The sequence below is a fragment of the Camelus bactrianus genome, chromosome 5, assembly GCF_048773025.1.
Source record: "Camelus bactrianus isolate YW-2024 breed Bactrian camel chromosome 5, ASM4877302v1, whole genome shotgun sequence".
NCBI lineage: Eukaryota > Metazoa > Chordata > Mammalia > Artiodactyla > Camelidae > Camelus > Camelus bactrianus.
The window spans coordinates 74,160,895-74,179,093 of record NC_133543.1 but is presented as its reverse complement, the minus strand read 5'-3'; the positions used below and the strand labels follow the sequence as shown (position 1 = coordinate 74,179,093).

The 18,199-nt window shown below is 35.2% G+C and overlaps 1 protein-coding gene across 7 annotated transcripts in view; it reads left to right on the top strand.

Annotated features, from left to right (window-relative positions):
• ADAM23 (ADAM metallopeptidase domain 23) overlaps positions 1-18,199 on the top strand; it is a 157,221-nt gene that overhangs the window by 90,751 nt on the left and 48,271 nt on the right. For all 7 annotated transcript variants that reach the window (XM_074364107.1, XM_045520504.2, XM_045520505.2 and 4 more), the window contains exons 5-11: positions 913-995; positions 2,019-2,082; positions 5,443-5,515; positions 6,313-6,389; positions 8,095-8,160; positions 15,557-15,628; positions 17,713-17,876. In XM_074364107.1, the coding sequence (XP_074220208.1) occupies positions 913-995; positions 2,019-2,082; positions 5,443-5,515; positions 6,313-6,389; positions 8,095-8,160; positions 15,557-15,628; positions 17,713-17,876 (599 nt within the window). The remainder of the gene's footprint in view (positions 1-912; positions 996-2,018; positions 2,083-5,442; positions 5,516-6,312; positions 6,390-8,094; positions 8,161-15,556; positions 15,629-17,712; positions 17,877-18,199) is intronic.

Here is an 18,199-nt window from a genome sequence, read left to right as displayed (position 1 = left end):
AAATGGGTATGACAAATCACCTGATACGTTTGACCACAGGAGAGGAGTTGTAGATAGTGTTTTAGACAATAAATACATGGAGAAGCAAAAAGTTCTCAAAAAAATTTTAAATGGAGCAAGAACAAAATGTAATCATAGTGACAGGGCTATGAGCAATATTTTCATAGTCATAATACAAACACTAGATATCAATTTAACTCCAAACTTGTGATGTGTCTTGGAATGTATTGGGGCAAAAGGGGTTTTCAAGAGTCTATGTTAGGAAGATAATTTCTAAAGTGAAATAAATTAGGACATAACAGTGTAAATATTCCATTCAGAAATATGTAGGTAAACAACAGAAGAAACAGCTAAAAGTGTTAAAAAAAAAAAAAAAAAGGTTGCCAAAGAGCTGGTGAGAGAAGGGGACAGGAAACTGCTGTGTTTTTTTAAATAGGCCTTGCAGCTGCTGTTTGACTTTGAAAACTAAGTTCATGTATTATTTCTAAAAAAAATTTTGAAACTGATTTTAAAAGGTAGAAAAGCAAATAATAAAGTTTTATGTAGTTTTCCATCAAGAACGATTTTAAACAGCACCTTTAGGGAGGCTCTCCTCAGTTACGTAGAAGACTTTATTCCGTATCTGGTAGGTGTCTACGCCCTTCCATGCTTAAGAAAGGTGTGTCAGTTGGTCCAGTTGCATTGGTGTCTTACTCCTCTGTTAGAGCCTTTTCTCCTTCATTACGTTTACTATACACTTGATCCTTATAGAAAAGTTGAAAAATTGCCTAGTGCTCTTTGAGATTTCTTATCAACCAGGAGGAGTTTCTGGGGTCGCCCCTGCCTTTCTTTTTGCTTTATAGAAGCATCCCAAAGGGTGAACCATGATGCAGAGAGCAGAGTTTGTCAATTAAGTCTTCTTCTGCGTTGCAGGGTGGAGAGCACTGTTACTACCACGGAAGCATCAGAGGTATCAAGAACTCCAGGGTGGCTCTGTCGACCTGCAATGGACTTCAGTACGTGGCACTCTCCATTGGGAGAACCAACTTGCAGTTCATCCACTCACCCTTTCCATCTTTTCTTTCACAGACTCCTCTGTACCAGTCCTGGGTTAGAGACTGGATGTGGAGTGATGAACAAGGAGGGCAAAGTCATTGCTCTCTTAACACTTAAGAGTTTGCAGGAGACTTAGAGATTACACAAGTGATTATGCAGATTACTGTTTAATTGCCATTTTGGTAGGTACTGTGAAGGGGAAGGACAGGGACTTTAGGATGTCTGAATCTTGTCCAGAAGGTTTCAAAGGGGTGTGTCCCAGAGGACCTATCAGCCAGGTTAACCTGAGGATAAGTAGGAGGTAGCCAGGCAAGGGTGAGGTTTGCAAGAGAGGAACTCATGCTTTGGCTTCCAGGCAGGCTCTTAAAAAGCATCTGCAGGTGCCTTCCAGCCTCGAACACAGTAGCACTGCATGTAAAGGTCTAGTGTGGCCATGTGATGAAAAGGACCATGAAAATCTTACCGCCACACTTTGTAAAAAATCCGATGTGCCTCAAAATTAAATGTGATTTGCGACACAGAGTCTTAATGGAAATTCACAGTTTGCAAGCATAAAGATACCTCTGTTTGCTTCTTCAGAATTAGACGGTTTTAGATTACTCTTATATGTGAGAAACCTATTTTCTTACCGATGATATTGGATTTGCATAACAAGTTTGTACTAGTTGTATATAGTTCTGTGATAGTAACTTGAGATACTGGAACGACATCAGTAGTCCTATCCCGGTTTGATCTTATCTGTCCATTTAATTTCAAAAATTAATTATGTCAAGTATGATGAGTATGCTCTTGGTGTACATTTTTTACACCTTCTGTAGCCTATATGCTATCTAGTGCAGTGCTGGGACCACAGCGTGAGTCCATACAGATATGTGAATTCACTTGGGGCACTATAAAAAGGTATTATTCAGATACACTATTTTAAAAGACATACCGTTTGCTATATTTGTTAATTCTCTCCTCTGTGGATCCTTGTGTCTTAGTGGTATGTTTGAAGACGACACCTTTGTGTATATGATAGAACCGTTGGAGCTGATTCATGATGAGGTAAGTCTGACTGTGACATCAGTTTCCTTATGATGTTTTACTTTTCCAGCATTTTTTTTTTGAGCAGTAGAGAGACAATCATGTCGCTTGCAAAGTGCATTTATCTATAGCACCTTATTTCAAACTTAGAATGATACCGTGAGTTTTGAAGCTTAAATTGCACATCCCAGGTCACATACCCGTGAGGGATAGTAACAGATATCACACTTAAGTTTTCTGAAGGTAAGACCAGTTCTTTCCAGTCTACTGAGAGAACAGAGAGGATGTTTCTTTTCCTTTAAACTAGCTTTCCTTCTCTCAGCCTTTAGATAATCCCATGACTGTAAGCAAGTCCATAACTTTTATGAGTCTAAGAATCTTCAGGGGGGAAATTTGTGGGTTGAACTATGATTAAATTATACAATATTTAGTTTTCTTTTGTGATTGGGAAGAAAATAACATTGAGAGTCATGTACAGCTTAGCAGCCTAGATAAGAAATCATGAAGGCATTATGCTAAGTGAAATAAGTCAGCCAGAGAAGAACAAATGCTATATGATCTCGCTTGCATGTGGAACCTAAAAACACTGAACTCTCATAAGCCGAGAACAGATTCGTTGTTACCAGAGGCTGGTGGGAGAAATAGGTGAAAGGTTATCAAAAGGTACACACTTCTAGTTATGAGATAAATAAGTTCCGGGCATGTAATACACAACAGTACCCTTCAGACTTATACAATGCTATGTGTCAGTGATATCTCAAAAAAACTGGAAGAAAAAAGAAATCATGTACTCTAATCATGTGGCTTGCTGAGAGAGTGCAACCAAATTTTTTTCTTATAATGCAACCAAATTTAAAATTTGATGTATATTCGTAAATATTGTAATGAGGGCTTTCTGAATACTGGGTACTGTTTTAGGTGCTGGGGATAAAGTAGACTTGGAGCTTGAGCCTAGTGGAGCTTGTAGTCTATAGGGTCAGAGGCAGGAATAAATAGGTGAGTAAGTGATTACATATGGTATGTTAGATAGGGGATGCTAAGGAGGAAAACTGAATTCAGGAAGGTGGAAAGGAGAGTTAAAATTTACATTAACTATCCAGGGTAGGGCACAATGAGGTGGTGAGTTTTGAATGAAGACCTTCAGGAAATTAGGGAGCTGGAAGAGTGTCGCAGGAGAAGAGCAAAGGCAAAGGCCCTGAGGCAGGAGTGTTCCCAGTATGTTCTAGGAACTGCGAGGAACCCAGCTAGCTCAGAGAAGAGTGGACAAGGGGAGAATGGTAGGAGATGAAGACACTGAGAGGTAACAGTAGGGAAGTCATATTAGTGAAAAGAACTGCTAAAGGGAAAATAATATTTCGAAAGTGGTAGAGTCAGGCTGTTGCAAGCATTTGATGGGGAACAGAACATGTTTTCTATATTTAGAGATTTCAAATGGAGATAAAATAAATTTTGAGACAGGAAATAGTCATTCAGGCTTGATAATAATAGTTGAACAGACAAACCTTTATTTTCTTATGTGGCAATGTATGTGTGAATATGGGGTAATTTCAAATTTGAGGCAGAAAAGTCATTAAATTTTAAATGGTTAATGTTTGAATAAACTAGTATTATTTTTCAACTAGTAATTATAAAAATTACCAGGTTATGATGCCCACCACACCGAGATAAAGACATTTTGATTAAGTAAAATATTTTTTCCTCTCTTACAGTTATAAGTAGATAACTTGTATACAGCAAAATTATTTGACTCATACAGCAAAAAATTGACTTTGATTTCTGGTATTGATTAATGGCCTGGTGACTCTAAGACAAAACCAAAGAACAAAACAAAAAACCTCAAAATAACAACTCCCTAAGCCTTGAGTTTTTAAATAAGTAAAATGCGATAATTTTTAATGCATCCCTAATAGGGCAATTTTACAAGTTTGATGAATTAATAAATATATGTGCCTATGTCTATTCAACCGTTAAAGAGATTTATAAACTGTTATTATCATAATGTTTAAAGCATTGATTTTGTATTATTAAACCCAGAATCATGTTCTTCAGGAGCTGATTGATATATGCTTAATGCCTTTTCTTTTTTGCCTTCCTTCTACTGACTGCCTTTCATTAGTGTAATGATTTATCCTCATCTTCACCATGGGTAGAGGGAAAGGAACAGTGCTTGAAACTTTAGTCAGTTTTTAAAATTGTGTTGCTGATCTAGGTGTGAGTTTCATCACTCCAGCTATGGTTTTTCACCTGCTGCCAGAATTAAGAGTTTACTATCCTTGAATTTAGATTTTTTTGATGCTCAGTTTATTATTATTATTAATTTTCAAAATGCTTTATAATAAGTCAAGTAATATGGATGCAGTATTTCTAGTGAGAATTCATGTTATTTCTCAAATAATAAATGAAAAGCAAAACTCTTAATTATTGTAAGTCTTTTATGTAATCTATTAAGAACGCCTTTTAAAATAACTTTTTTTCTGATTATAAAATGTTGTAGGAAACTTGGAAAAAGAACATAAGAAAATACTGAAATAAATAATAATTATCCATCACCTCATCCTTCTCTTGTAGAGAAGATAACTTTTCTTCACCATTCGGTGTACATTCTTTCAGTTTTTCAATGATCCGTTCCCAAATTTAAAAAACTAAATTGGATCATTATTGTGTAATATAACTGTAACTCAATAATGTATCTCTCTGAGCCTCATTTTTTTTTTTTTTGTAAAATGGGGATAAAATATGCACTGTATGGAGTTCCTGTGAAGATTAAGTTGGCACATGCTATGCACTCAGTAATGGAAGCTAATAATAGTGATGGATATTGCATTTTTTCTAAAAGTATAATATCTAGGGCAAAGGATATGAATATTTTCAAGACTGTTGACAGAATTGCTAAATTTTTTCTCTGAACTACACTATCAGTGTACTCCTACCAGCAATTTGTAAGAGTGTTTTTTGCCTTGCAACCATAATTGACTATGGTTATTGTAATTTTTAAACCTTTGCCAACTTGTTGGCCAAAACTCATATATCTTTCTATTTTCATTTTGAAGGAGTATTAAATTATTCATCTTTTAAAAAATATATTTATTACCCGTTTGTGTTTCTTTCTTGTGAATTTCCTATTCATGCCTTTGAAGAAAGCTCAGGTTTAAGAGTAGCTAATGAAACTATGCTTTTGTCTACACTGGGGCAATTGGATGATGCTCTATTTTATTTAAAATTCAAGTATCAATACGACATACGCTTTTCATTTTTGATAACTAAAGCGTTAGCATATACATGTTCCATTTTAGGAAGGATGTTAGAGAAAACGCTAACACTATTCCTTAGAGGTGTGATCACATCTTCCTTTTTAATTGATTGCAATTTTTGGTGTTTCAGAAAAGCACAGGTCGACCACATATCATCCAGAAGACCTTGGTGGGACAATATTCTAAGCAGTTGAAGAATCTCAGTAAGTTTTAGTTACAGGAGCCACTCTATTTTACGTAATGGGAGCGTTGACTTGGTGGAACTCGGTGGACATGCAGGCTTATTGGGAAGTGGAACTGGTTTGAGATCTGGAGTGTGAGCAGTGTAGATGGGCAGTGGAGTGAACTGTGGCTTTCACATAATGAAGCGTGGAGAGTCATTTCTGATGGAAAGACTGAAATATGAAGCCTAGAAGTAAAGCTGTGTTAAACCGGAGGCTGTGGCCAGGTTTAACAGAGTGATTTACAGGGAGGTTCATCCTTAGGTTTTCCTGGAAGTTTGTTGTTCTTTAACCAACTTGTAGTGTCTCTTACACTCTGGTACTGAGGCACTTAAGCACGCTGATTTGGCAAAAGCTTCTCTTGGACCATGGGGGTATGTGATGTTACTTCTGTATATGAATACCAAAAGTCTTTCATAATTTATGCAAAAGCTTATGCCACATATAATTTTTAATTCTAAAAATAGTAGAATTTTTCTAAATTTTCAGATATCCAAGGTCAGGTGGGTTGTTGCTCAAATACGCATATTCCATGGAGTCTTGAATAGCTTGTTATGTTTTACATAAGGTTTGGAAGAAAATTATACCTTGAATTATATTTGTGACCATGAAAATGTGAAATATTTAATGATTGGCAGGCTTTTTTTCACCTTAGTTTATTTTGATTTTGAGATGATAAAATGCTATCAATGCCGCTATTCCTTGGCGTAACATTTTAAAAACATTCTCCCATTGAAATGCAGTCAAACAAGTTTTGGTATTCTTTTTCTTTTACACAGGTATGGAAAGCAGTGACCAGTTGCCCTTTTTACCTGAATTACGGTGGTTGAAAAGGAGACGGAAGAGAGCAGTGAATGTGAGTGTGGCACTGAGTCACAGACGGGGCTATTTCACTCAGTTAAGTTGTACGCCTGTCATCGCTCAGTGTACACCACTAAGTACACCTAAAGCAGTTTAGAGTTGGACAACTTCCTCTTACAAACAAAACTAAAAACCCCAAACCCCTATGATTTGAGTCTGATGGGCATGTTGCTTTTAATTCAATTTTCCCCTAGAAGTGATATAAACTGATTATGGTGTTCTGTGAATCTTGATGACATCTAAATAAAGAATGTGTTGTTTTAGCTCTGTTTTCAAAGCGTTATTCTTATGAAAATTGCAGCTTGTTTTTTTTTTTCCTATTGAAAGTACAGCAGGCTTTTTCGTTTTTTTTCTATATGACTTACCATAATATAAAATGATGCTACTTTTTAAAAAATCTAAACAGAAAAAGAGATTTTGAAATGTTGGCTAATCATGCTTATTTGTATTTATTTTCAAATTAAAAACAGTTACCCCAAACTTTGAAGCTGGATGTGTTTTTCTGAACAGAATGAATCTATTTGGCCATTAGTATCATGACAGTTACCAAGTAAGAATCATGTAATTATATAATCAACAACTATCTTACAGTTCCCATGTATTGACAAATGTATAGAAGCTTCATAACTGAAATTATGTTCCTAGCCTATTTTCATAATAGATTAAAAAGCTGTAATGATGGGAACTGTTTAGTAATTACATGGTGAATGCTATGTAACTGAGAATTAATTCCAAAGCATATAGATTACATGGTAATTTACTAGATAACTTAATAAGTAATTATACTGAAAACTGCACATTGTAATGTTTTGCTGAATGTATTTCTTTGTGTGTGAAAAAAATTAGACCACCAACCATCAAAAACTTAGCTATAGGTCAAATCATCTTCTCTTTTATAAGCCTGTGTTTGTATTATGGGGATTTTTGATTCAGTTTTTTTAAAACTCAGAGATCTCTTTTTACTTACTCTTGAAGATGTAGTTGGTAATAAATCTTACAGAGGCTGCTGACATTTCACAGCAGCCTACCCCTATCAAATATAAATTGACCAATGACCATGTACTTTTCCAACTCTGAAAAAGAAATAAAAGTCCAAATGACAGCTAAGATACTTAGCCCTTGTTCTTAAAGGATTATTTAGTAATTATCAAAATTTAGAAGAATTTAGAATGTTGTCATTGTCGACATTTGTTCCTTTGAGAAGTTGTGTGGTTGAGAATTAGTAGATTATTATGAAAATTTCACTTCACTGAATTAAGGTTTCTTTATGAATGTATTGGTACCTGTTCCAGATGTACTATGTTATTCTTATTAAAGTTTTGTGCTGTTTTTCTTGAGGTTTTGCGTAGATATGAGTAGTTTTATCATATCTTAATGCCAAAGAAATTGAGATTTAATTATTTTAACAGAATTATACTGAACATTTTTGTCTAGAATATTTGTACATATAAAAACCAGATAAGAACAACATGTGCTCCTCTCTATCTGGATGAGTACTTTAATCACAAATAAACACAGTTCTTTTCTGAATACTTGTTTTTTTGCCCACACTTTGTAGTCACTTTTTTTCATTTCCCTGGCCAAGTTTCTTTGAGGGAGGAGTTCTTCTGAAATTTAAAGTCAGTCTACAACAAAACAGTCAGCATCAGAGGTATTTCCTATCAAACACCATTCTAACCATACATTTTTATTTTCCACAGCCATCTCGCGGTGTGTTTGAAGAAATGAAATATTTGGAACTTATGATTGTTAATGATCACAAAACGGTAAGAATACAGAATCAATGGGTTTTAGACCTGACAGCTCATTTAAGAATAATAATCTCTTCACTTCTGTCAAAGTAAAATGTGACTCAATGTGTCATTTCAGTAACACTTAAAAGACATATGAAAATGATTGTCCTCCATTAGCCCCTCTTGAAGATAAAGCAAAAACTTTCTTAACCATACTCTGCCTAACCATTTCCCTTAAAAAATATCTTGGTTGAAGCCTAGAGGATTTGGAAGAGTCTTGGTCAGAAGGCCATTTGTTAGTACAGTTGGTCCCCTGTATCCAGAGATGCAGTTGCCAACTGAACCCATCATTGTAAGGTACTGCACTATTTTACATACAGCTCTTGAGCATCAGTGTATTTGGCATCTTTGGGGGCTCCTGGAATCAACCCCCCTCATATACTGAGGGACACCTGTATGCCCAATACTTGTGTGCCGATAAATGTTTAACACCTGGTTCTTTGGGGAAAAGCCTCGATTTTAAAATGTTTGCTGATACCAGTGGTATAAATACTCCCAGCATGGCCGATTTCAAGCTGATGTCAAGCTACCGAAGTGAGGTCATTAATGAAGACCTGGGAAAAGAAGCATTCAGTTAGCTCTTGTGAACTGGTGGGAGCTGGCTCCAGCAATCCACTGGCCCACTTTCCAAACCATTTTGGCCCATTGTAATTTTTGTTGTAATTATATAATTTTACTTTTAAAATTATATAAACTAAGATTAAGAATAATTTGTTTTACTAAAACTAAGCTACATTTCTGGAGAGACTTTTTAAAGATAAGATGCTTAAGAAATACCTGAAAGTCAAGTATAGGTGAAAAACTTGTGAAAGATTGCGACAGAAATTCAGATTGCTTTGCAAGTATCTTAAGTCTCTGTTTTTTTTTTTTTTAAGGCAATCAAAATTAGATTAGTAGACTATAGGACAAGGTTGTGTTTCATCCAAAAATGATAATGTGGAATTCTAATCAGCAAGGCCTTTCCAGCCTTGAAACTGTACATTTTTAAAATAGTGATTTAATTTATATTTAAACTTTTATTTGGGTCTCTAACTGATGTTTTCCATTAATTACCAAGCACTGGCTCAATTACACTTAATACAAAGTTATTTAATAGCATACCTCTTAATATGGTATGTGGGTTTATTTTCTGTATCAGTAGCTTTTAAATACATTGCTTGACATAAGTTACTAAGAAGCAGAATTATCAGAATTACATACAATTTAGTACAGCTCTTCCCTGATAGGAAGGAAAACCAAATGTGTAGGTAGCTTCTTCTAAAAGTAAGGCTAAAATACGAGTTTCTGAAAGACATTAATTTCCTTGATTTTTTCATCCGAATTATTTTTGTTGTTTGGGACATTGAAATTTTTTTCCAGTTACTTCTCAATCCTTAACCTTGTGGCATGTTGTGAAATTATGACTTTAGAAGCCTAAACTTTTTCCAGCATCCATTATACAAATACTTTTAAAGTAGTGGAAATAATAATTAAGATATATATAATGCCTTTAAATTCACAGAGTGCATTCACATACAGTAGATAATTGATAGACAAGTTTTCCAAGGCTTTTTCCAGTTACAAGTTTTCTAATTTGTAATTCCAAATCTCTTGTTCCATCAAATCTCTAGCAGGAAGATACATGAAGCCATCAATCAGAGAGCAGATTTCAGTAACTCTACAAATGGGAAACTTGATAATTTTTTAAACATTATATATCTTGAATTTATTTTTTAATCCTTTTAAATGGGAAGCATTTAAATAATCTTGTCTTTGTCTTGTGAATAATAAAATAATACCCTCCTTTAAAATATTGTTTTCATAAATATAAAATTTCTAAACATTATACCATATATTCTGTGATGAAAGTACCTTATTTAGGCTACCAGATCTTTTAATGGTAAATCTTGGTAATTTGTTTTATTACTATTATTATTAAAATGAATGAGAATGAGGCATGTGTACATCTAACTTTGAAACCAGAAAAAAGAACTGTAATTTGTACTGATGAGTTTAAAGGGAATAAATGTTAGGAAATGGAAAAAAAAAGAAATCTTTTGCTACTAAGTGCTAATAATGCCTAAAGAAGAAAGAAATTACTTAAGAAGATTTCTACCATTTAAATAAATATTACATTGGGGTAATAGAACTAAATGTATTCCTTTTCCTTTAAGACCAGGTTAAATTCCAGTCTATAATAGTCTCAAATAAGTGTATTATTTTATAAGAATTTTTTTCTTTTGAGTGTTGAGAAAAGTTCCTTTTTAAGGTGTCCTTTATATGAGATGAAGATAGTTTTTTGAATTTGAATGCCACAAAGAAGGGGTAAATCAGAACATGGATCAGAATGTGATCACATGTTGAAAGTAAAAGTGAACTGGAATAACTGTCATCTCTGTTTTAATATCTGGAGATTTGCTATTGGGTTTTAGAATGATCATCCCACTGAGAGTACTCATTTTATAATCTTTGTGCTAGATGAGGCAGCACACAGTTATTTTGATAACTATCACCTCCAGGTTGAAAATCAAGCTCTAATTTTAATTTTTTCCAAAAAGTAAATATCTTAAGGATTGTGTTTGTTCAGGAAGGAGAAGCAAATTTGGCATTTTAAATGTAAATTATTTTCAGTAATGGGAAAATGTGAAAGTAAGTTTTTTCATAAAAGGAGATTGCACATTTTTCTCTGTGTGTAAAATTAGTTCTCATTCATGCAGGAAATAGAAACATTTTGCCTACATTTACATTTAAGCTTACCTCTTTAATTCAGAAGAGTAACCTAATATCAGCTTCCTGAAAAAATGCAGATACCATATTTTGAACAAGCATCCTATATTATCAGTGGCTTTCAATTAGAAAAGAAAAATCCCTCGATTTTGTATAAAGCATCTTAGCAGCTGGCTGGTGGAACCTAATTTGTGAGCCAATTATAGCCTTGATAAGCAACTTCAAACATTTCTTTGAGCTGCTTAAGCTAAATATAAATATTAAAAACCTTATTCTGATAGAAAATTAATTTAAATATTTTAAAGTACATGAAAAACAATTTTTTTACATCGTTGCTGTATCTTTATATATAAGGCAATAAATTCACACATTATGAAAATGCAATTTTTTTCAATTTATAAACCTCATTTGCTTTTCCTTACTTAAACAGCACTGTATTTTATAGGTACCCCCAAATTATGAATTCTCATTAATAATCATGATTTATTAGAAATAGTCATAAACTATTTTATATGACTTGTTAACTGAACAAGTTTATAAGCTCATGTCAACCCAGATTAAGCATTGAATTCCAGCTGTGTGATCTTGGATAAGTTACTTGCTCTCTCTGAACCTCACTTTCCATATTTATAAAACCTACCTCATTGAGTTGTGAGGAGCAAATATTTTTTGTAGGAGAAATACTTATCATAGATCCTAGTAAATCCTAGGTACTCCATTATATGGAATTTCAAGTGAATAAATCTGGTGGTCACTCTTCATCCTTGTCTTACTTGCTTTCTCAGCAGCATTGGACGCAGTTGATTACTCTCTACTATTTGAAACATTTTCTTCATCTCTCAGTTCTGTGACACAACCCTCTCACCTCTCTGGCTGTTTCTTCATAGCCTTTTACATCTGGCCTCCAGAATTGTGGGAGTGCCCCATAGCTTGGTTTGGGGCTCTCTTTTCTTTCTATAACTCTCCCCCAAAGTGACCACTTCAATCTTCAAATAATATCCTTGACTTAAATTCATCACTCTCAACTTTAGCCTTCTGAGTTCCATAGTATATACTCACCTACGTGCTTAACATCTGTACTTCAGTATTGAACAGGCATCTCACATTTAATTTCTGAGTCAGAACTCTTGGTTCCCTAGTCCTAAACTGCTCTTCCCTTAGTCTCTCGTTATTTTAAATGGTATCACCATCCCTGCCCCCAACCCTGCCAGCTATTCGAGTTCAAAACCTAGGAGGCATCTTTTATTCTCTTCCCTTTCCTTCCACATCCTGTTCAGATGTCCAGCTTTCATTATTTTCTAACCTGGACTATTGCAGTAGTTTCCCGACAGGTCTCTCTGCTCCCACTTTTGACCCTCTCTAATTCACTCCCCTCACAGCAGACAGAGTGGTCTTTCTGAAAAGAAAATCAGAGACTTGGAAATGACAAATAAGAAATAAATGAAAAACTTATCACATTTTGGTAGGTTTTTAAAAGTCGTCATTTTTTAAAACTTGCCTATCTTATTATCCATGACCATTATACTATAAAAAGACATATCCCAAAAGGACAAATCAATGTTCAGAAGCAAAATAACATTTGTTTGAATAGATATGAAGCAGCACTGCATCAGCGTAGGGATCCGTAGTGTTTTCCCTTTCTTTTTTCTTTTTGTGATGTGTGCTTCTTCTTGTCAAGACTTTTTTTTTCAAGTGTACAGTTCAGTGGTATTTAGTACCTTTACTGTGTGGTGTAACCATTACCTCTATTTAGTTTCTTTTTTTTTTTTTAACTTTTTTTAATTAAGTAATAATAATTTTACAATATTGTGTCAAATTCCAGTGTAGAGCACAATTTTTCGGTTATACATGAACATACATATATTCATTGTCACTTTTTTTTTTTTTGCTGTGAGCTACCACAAGATCTTGTATATATTTCCCTGTGCTATACAGTATAATCTTGTTTATCTATTCTGCATTTTGAAATCCCAGTCTGTCCCTTCCCACCCCCCACCCCCTTGGCAACCACAAGTTTGTATTCTATGTCTATGAGTCTGTTTCTGTTTTGTATTTATTTATTTATTTATTTTTTTTAGATTCCACATATGAGCGATCTCATACAGTATTTTTCTTTTTCTTTCTGGCTTATTTCACTTAGAATGACATTCTCCAGGAACATCCATGTTGCTGCTAATGGCGTTATGTTGTCAGTTTTTATGGCTGAATAGTATTCCATTGTATAAATATACCACAGCTTCTTTATCCAGTCATCTGTTGATGGACATTTAGGCTGTTTCCACATCTTGGCTATTGTAAATAGTGCTGCTATGAACACTGGGGTGCAGGTGTCATCCTGAAGTAGGGTTCCTTCTGGATATATGCCCAGGAGCAGGATTCCTGGGTCATACAGTAAGTCTATTCCTAGTCTTTTGAGGAATCTCCATGCTGTTTTCCCCACTGGCTGCACCAAACTGCATTCCCACCAGCAGTGTAGGAGGGTTCCCTTTTCTCCACAGCCTCTACCTCTATTTAGTTTCAAAACATTTCATCATGCCAGTGAGACTTAATGTTGAGACTTTTGCTTTTACTTTTACTTTTAAAGATATCTTTTGAAAATCTTCAGCTCATGGAATTTGCTCGGCAACTTGAAATGCTAAGCTATTTACAGCAACTTGTTTATGCCAAGTTTAAAAAAACCTGTTAAAATGTCGTACTGTGCCCTCACATAGTAGGAGGGACTGGGGGTCTCTCTGGAGCCTCTTTTTTAAGGGCACTAATCCTACTGATGAGGGCCCTGCCCTCGTGACCTAAACACCTTCTGAAGGTCCCACTTCCTATTACCCTCATTTTGGGGGTTGAGGTTTCAGCATGAATTTCAGGGGCACACATTCATACCATAGCAAATGTTATAAATATGAATAGTTATATATTAATGAATGCTGCTAATAACAGAGTACTAATTTATTGCACATTTGTCAGGGGTTGTCAGTATGCTCAGTACTATAAAAAAAAGTGTATCATGTATGTAAGCATTAAGACATATTCTTCATTTAAAAAACATAGTAATAGGGTTATATACTCTAGTTTCTCTTCAGATCACATAAATCTTTCACCTTTTACTAAAAAATACAGTAACAGGGTTAGAGAATGAAATGAAGGTGGTCTTGACAAATTTATAGCCTGAAAGTTGGCAAAGGAGAAAAAAAGAATGTCATAATATTCCAATGTACACATATTTATTTCTATTTTTATTTTTGGGGGGGTAGGGGAAATTTCCTTTTTAAAAAAATTTGCATTCTTTTTTATTGAAGTATAGTCAGTTTACAATGTTGTGTCAATTTCTGGTGTGCAGCATAATGTTTCAGTCATACATATGCATGCATATATTTGTTTTCATATTCTTTTTCATTATCAGTTACTACAAGATATTGAATACAGTTCCCTGTGCTATACAGTAGAAACTTGTTGTTTATCTATTTTATATATAGTAGTTAGTATCTGCACATCCTGAACTCCCAATTTACCCCTTCCCACCCCCTTTATCCCCTGGTTACCGTAAGTTTGTTTTCTATGTCTGTGAGTCTGTTTCTGTCCAGTGTAGAAATATTTTTAATCTTTATGAAAGATGCATTATTTCACTTTATTTTATATTTATTTTCTTTGATGGGGGAAGTAATTAGGTTTATTTATTTATTTTTAATGACGATACTGGGAATTGAAGCCAGGACCTCATGCATGCTGAGCACACACCGTACCACTGAGCTATACCCTCCCCCTCACTGAAAGATGCATTATTTTAATAATTATAGTTGAAGTCAAATTTTAAAGATATGGTGCAAATCTGATTCAGTAGTTGGTAGTTTTGAGGATGTTTTTCTTTTTCCTCAGCAGAGGGCATGATCCCTCTTCAGTGCGATCGTTAGTTTTCAGATGTTCTCTCAAAGACAAATTAAGCGAAGTGCTCCTTGCTAAAGCTGTAGCCCTTCAGGTGTTGTGATGTAATTATTCTATTAATTTACTTTATTTTCTTAAATGATCATAAATAACCATAAACTACCGCACACTAGCAGCACACTTCATTTTTATTTTTTGTCTCTTCCTTGTTTTGACTTCTGACTTTGAGCTCTTAAAAGCAAAAGGCTTTGTTTGGAGGAGGCATTCTTCTGAAAAAATATACTAACATATAGGACAGATGCATGCCATATCATGGACTGAATCTAAAGTGCTGCCTCAGAACTTTTCCTGATCTTTGAGTGTGACACAGTGAGGAGGGTGTCCAGTTGGGATCAAATTTCTTGATCTAAGCCCTTTATACACTGGTGAAATTCATTTCTGTGAAATTCATTTCTGTGAAAACAAACAAACAAAAAAAGGATTGCGTTTGTAGACTTTAAGACTGAATTAGCAGCTTATTTCTCAGGTGTAAAGTTGATTGCACAGATTTCACTAGACCTTCTCCGTTACCCGCAACATCATGTGTATTTTAGGCAGCTATAGTTTTGCTGCCTGAAAGAGAAATAAAATATAAGAACACCACCATACCCAACATGGCACAAAGTAAATTCTGTATTTTTAATCCTCGTTGCTACTATTGCCGTGAGGTTTCTGCTCTTACAGAATTTTGAAATTCACCATTGTATTATGGTTTGACAGTGACTGGTCTGTCTTTCCCCCTCCCCAGTTTAAGAAGTGCCGCTCTTCTCATGCACATACGAACAACTTTGCAAAGTCCGTCGTCAACCTTGTGGATTCTGTAAGTATCCTGGTTTTCTTGAACCTATTTCTCCGAGACGGAATGCCATATCTCTGTTTGCTTAACTTGTTGCTTTAGTTCTTTCTGGGGCGAAAGTAACAATGCTGTCCTTAAGCTCATCTGGCTAAGAAACTGTGGAATGGTCTGCTTCACAAAGAGCAGTGTTATCAGAATTTTAGGGGACTGTTGAGTTATTCTTGGAATCCCAAAAATGCATTGACGTTGCTTCTACGCGATGTTTAGGTATTACTGTTGCCAGAGTCGATAGAGGACAAAAACAGTGAAGAAAATTAGCTCCCAAAAAGTGTAAAGTAAACTTGGCAAATGAGACTTTGTTAATAGTAATCAGTTGAGCTTATTTGTCTTAAATATATGACAGAACTAATAGATTGAGGTGGATTATGTTTGGAGAATATGAGCAATACAATTTTTTTTTAAAAGAACCCAAATTTATTTTCCTAGTGTTCCCATAAGAATGCTTTAGACTTTATTTCTAGATGACAGAATTAAGTGCAGTCCCAAAATAAAACTAATTTGAAACAATAAAATATATAACTTCTTACAAAGGCTTCTAATGTATGAATCTTTCTTACTGATATTTTTTTCCCTCTTCTGATTTTGTGAGTTACAGAGAATGATGGTTAAGATTTTCCTCCTTTTTCCTACATTAGACAGGAAATCCATCAATGTGAATATTGTTCATTATGTTCCAATAAATAATTCAATTTGATTAATTATAAATTAAATATAGCCAACTGTTTTGTGTATTCTAATGTAAAGTGCTATTTTGTTCAGCTAAATATGTATTTATCTGATATTTGTTGTACGTTCCCTCCTAACTGGGAAAAAATGTTATAAATTGCTTAATATCTAAATGATACTTATTTTCTCCAAAGGACTGCCTTCTTTTCTGCCTTTCAAATAGTCCAAAACCCTCCAATCATGTAAACATATGACATATAATACCTGGTAGGCAGAGCTGGGCAGCATAATATGGGTAAAGAGGAATGCAGTATCATATAGAATTAAGATAGAAATTCTTAAAGTTAGTTATTATCTGGTTTATTTTTTTCATTTCAGCTCTTGACAGTCTTTTCAAAGGAAAACTATAAGTGAATATGGAAAAGATAATATTAAACACACCTTTCCCCCTGCCCAAGCTGTTTACTTGGTATAATCTCTATATTTGTCATTTCACCATGATTGAACAGAATCACATCTTGCAAAGTGTCATTTCTGTTTTCCGTTACTGTACAAGGTTCTGAAGCTGACCGACTAATTTTTTCAAAAAGACATAACATTGAAGTTACTCCTTGTTGTAAAATCATTGTAGCATCAGCTTGATTTAGGCATGGGGATATTTCCTTTCTGTAGTGTGTTCTAAAATCATCCATTATTTTATTAGCTTGAAAATAGGACAAAATGACAACATTCATTGAAATTGCTTGTGTGTGTGAGTTATTTAGCTACTGGACCAAAAGGAAAGAGAACAGAAAGTTATAATTTAAATATTATGAGTGGTATGGATAATTTAAGTTTGCTCTCTCCTCTTTTGGCATCAGATCCTTGATTCTCTTCCAGTGTTAATTTACTTTTCATATAACAAGGCTTCCAAGGGCAAGTCAGCCACAGTGTTAGTGCTAGTCCAAGGATTTAGTGATCCGTTCCAGTCCTGCGGCAGTCACTGGTCATACCGCACTCACTCAGAGCTGGTGTATCAGGCTCCAACCTGTTATCTCCTGTGAGGTTTGAAAGGGTGATTTTCTGAACCTTGTTTTGAATTTATGTCCAGACTGTAGAATCGTGCTGCCCCTTGCATATGTCCCCTAGTAAGATGCCTGGCCACTACATCCGTGGATTGGGGATTGAAGTAACTTTAGGAGAGGCTGAGCTGTGTGATTATTCTTTCTTTCTTTTTGCTCTTGGAAAAGAGAAAGGAAAAGAAGATTCTCCATGATGAGCTAATTCTGACCTCGTGTTCTCCTCTCACCTCCCCTCCTGTCCTTCCGCTGACTCTGAATCACTGATTGTGCATGTTTGACCCAGTGTTTTCCTCCTGCACCTGTCCTGTTGTATACCCTCAGATTTACAAGGAGCAGCTTAATACCAGGGTTGTCCTGGTGGCTGTAGAGACCTGGACTGAGAAGGATCATATTGACATCACCACCAACCCCGTGCAGATGCTCCATGAATTCTCCAAATACCGGCAGCGTATCAAGCAGCACGCGGATGCTGTGCATCTCATCTCGTACGTACCTGTATCCCTTGGCCTCAAGTTGATCTTTATCCCTTTATTGTATCAGTTAGGTCATCGATCAATACAGCAATCCTGAACAAGATTGAGGTTGATTCCTCTGTTACATAAGAAGCGCAGTAGTAGGCTGTCCAGTGTAGGGATGGTGGTTCCACAGTCATAAGATCTACTTTCAGAGGACATCCCTACCTTCAGACCTACCATCCTCAGGGTCAGCTTATGATTCAGGACAGCTGCTGGCACCCCAGCCTTCATCACAGGCAGCAGGAATGCCAGGCAGGCAAGGAGGAGTATGGAAGGGTCCTCCTTCCAGCTGA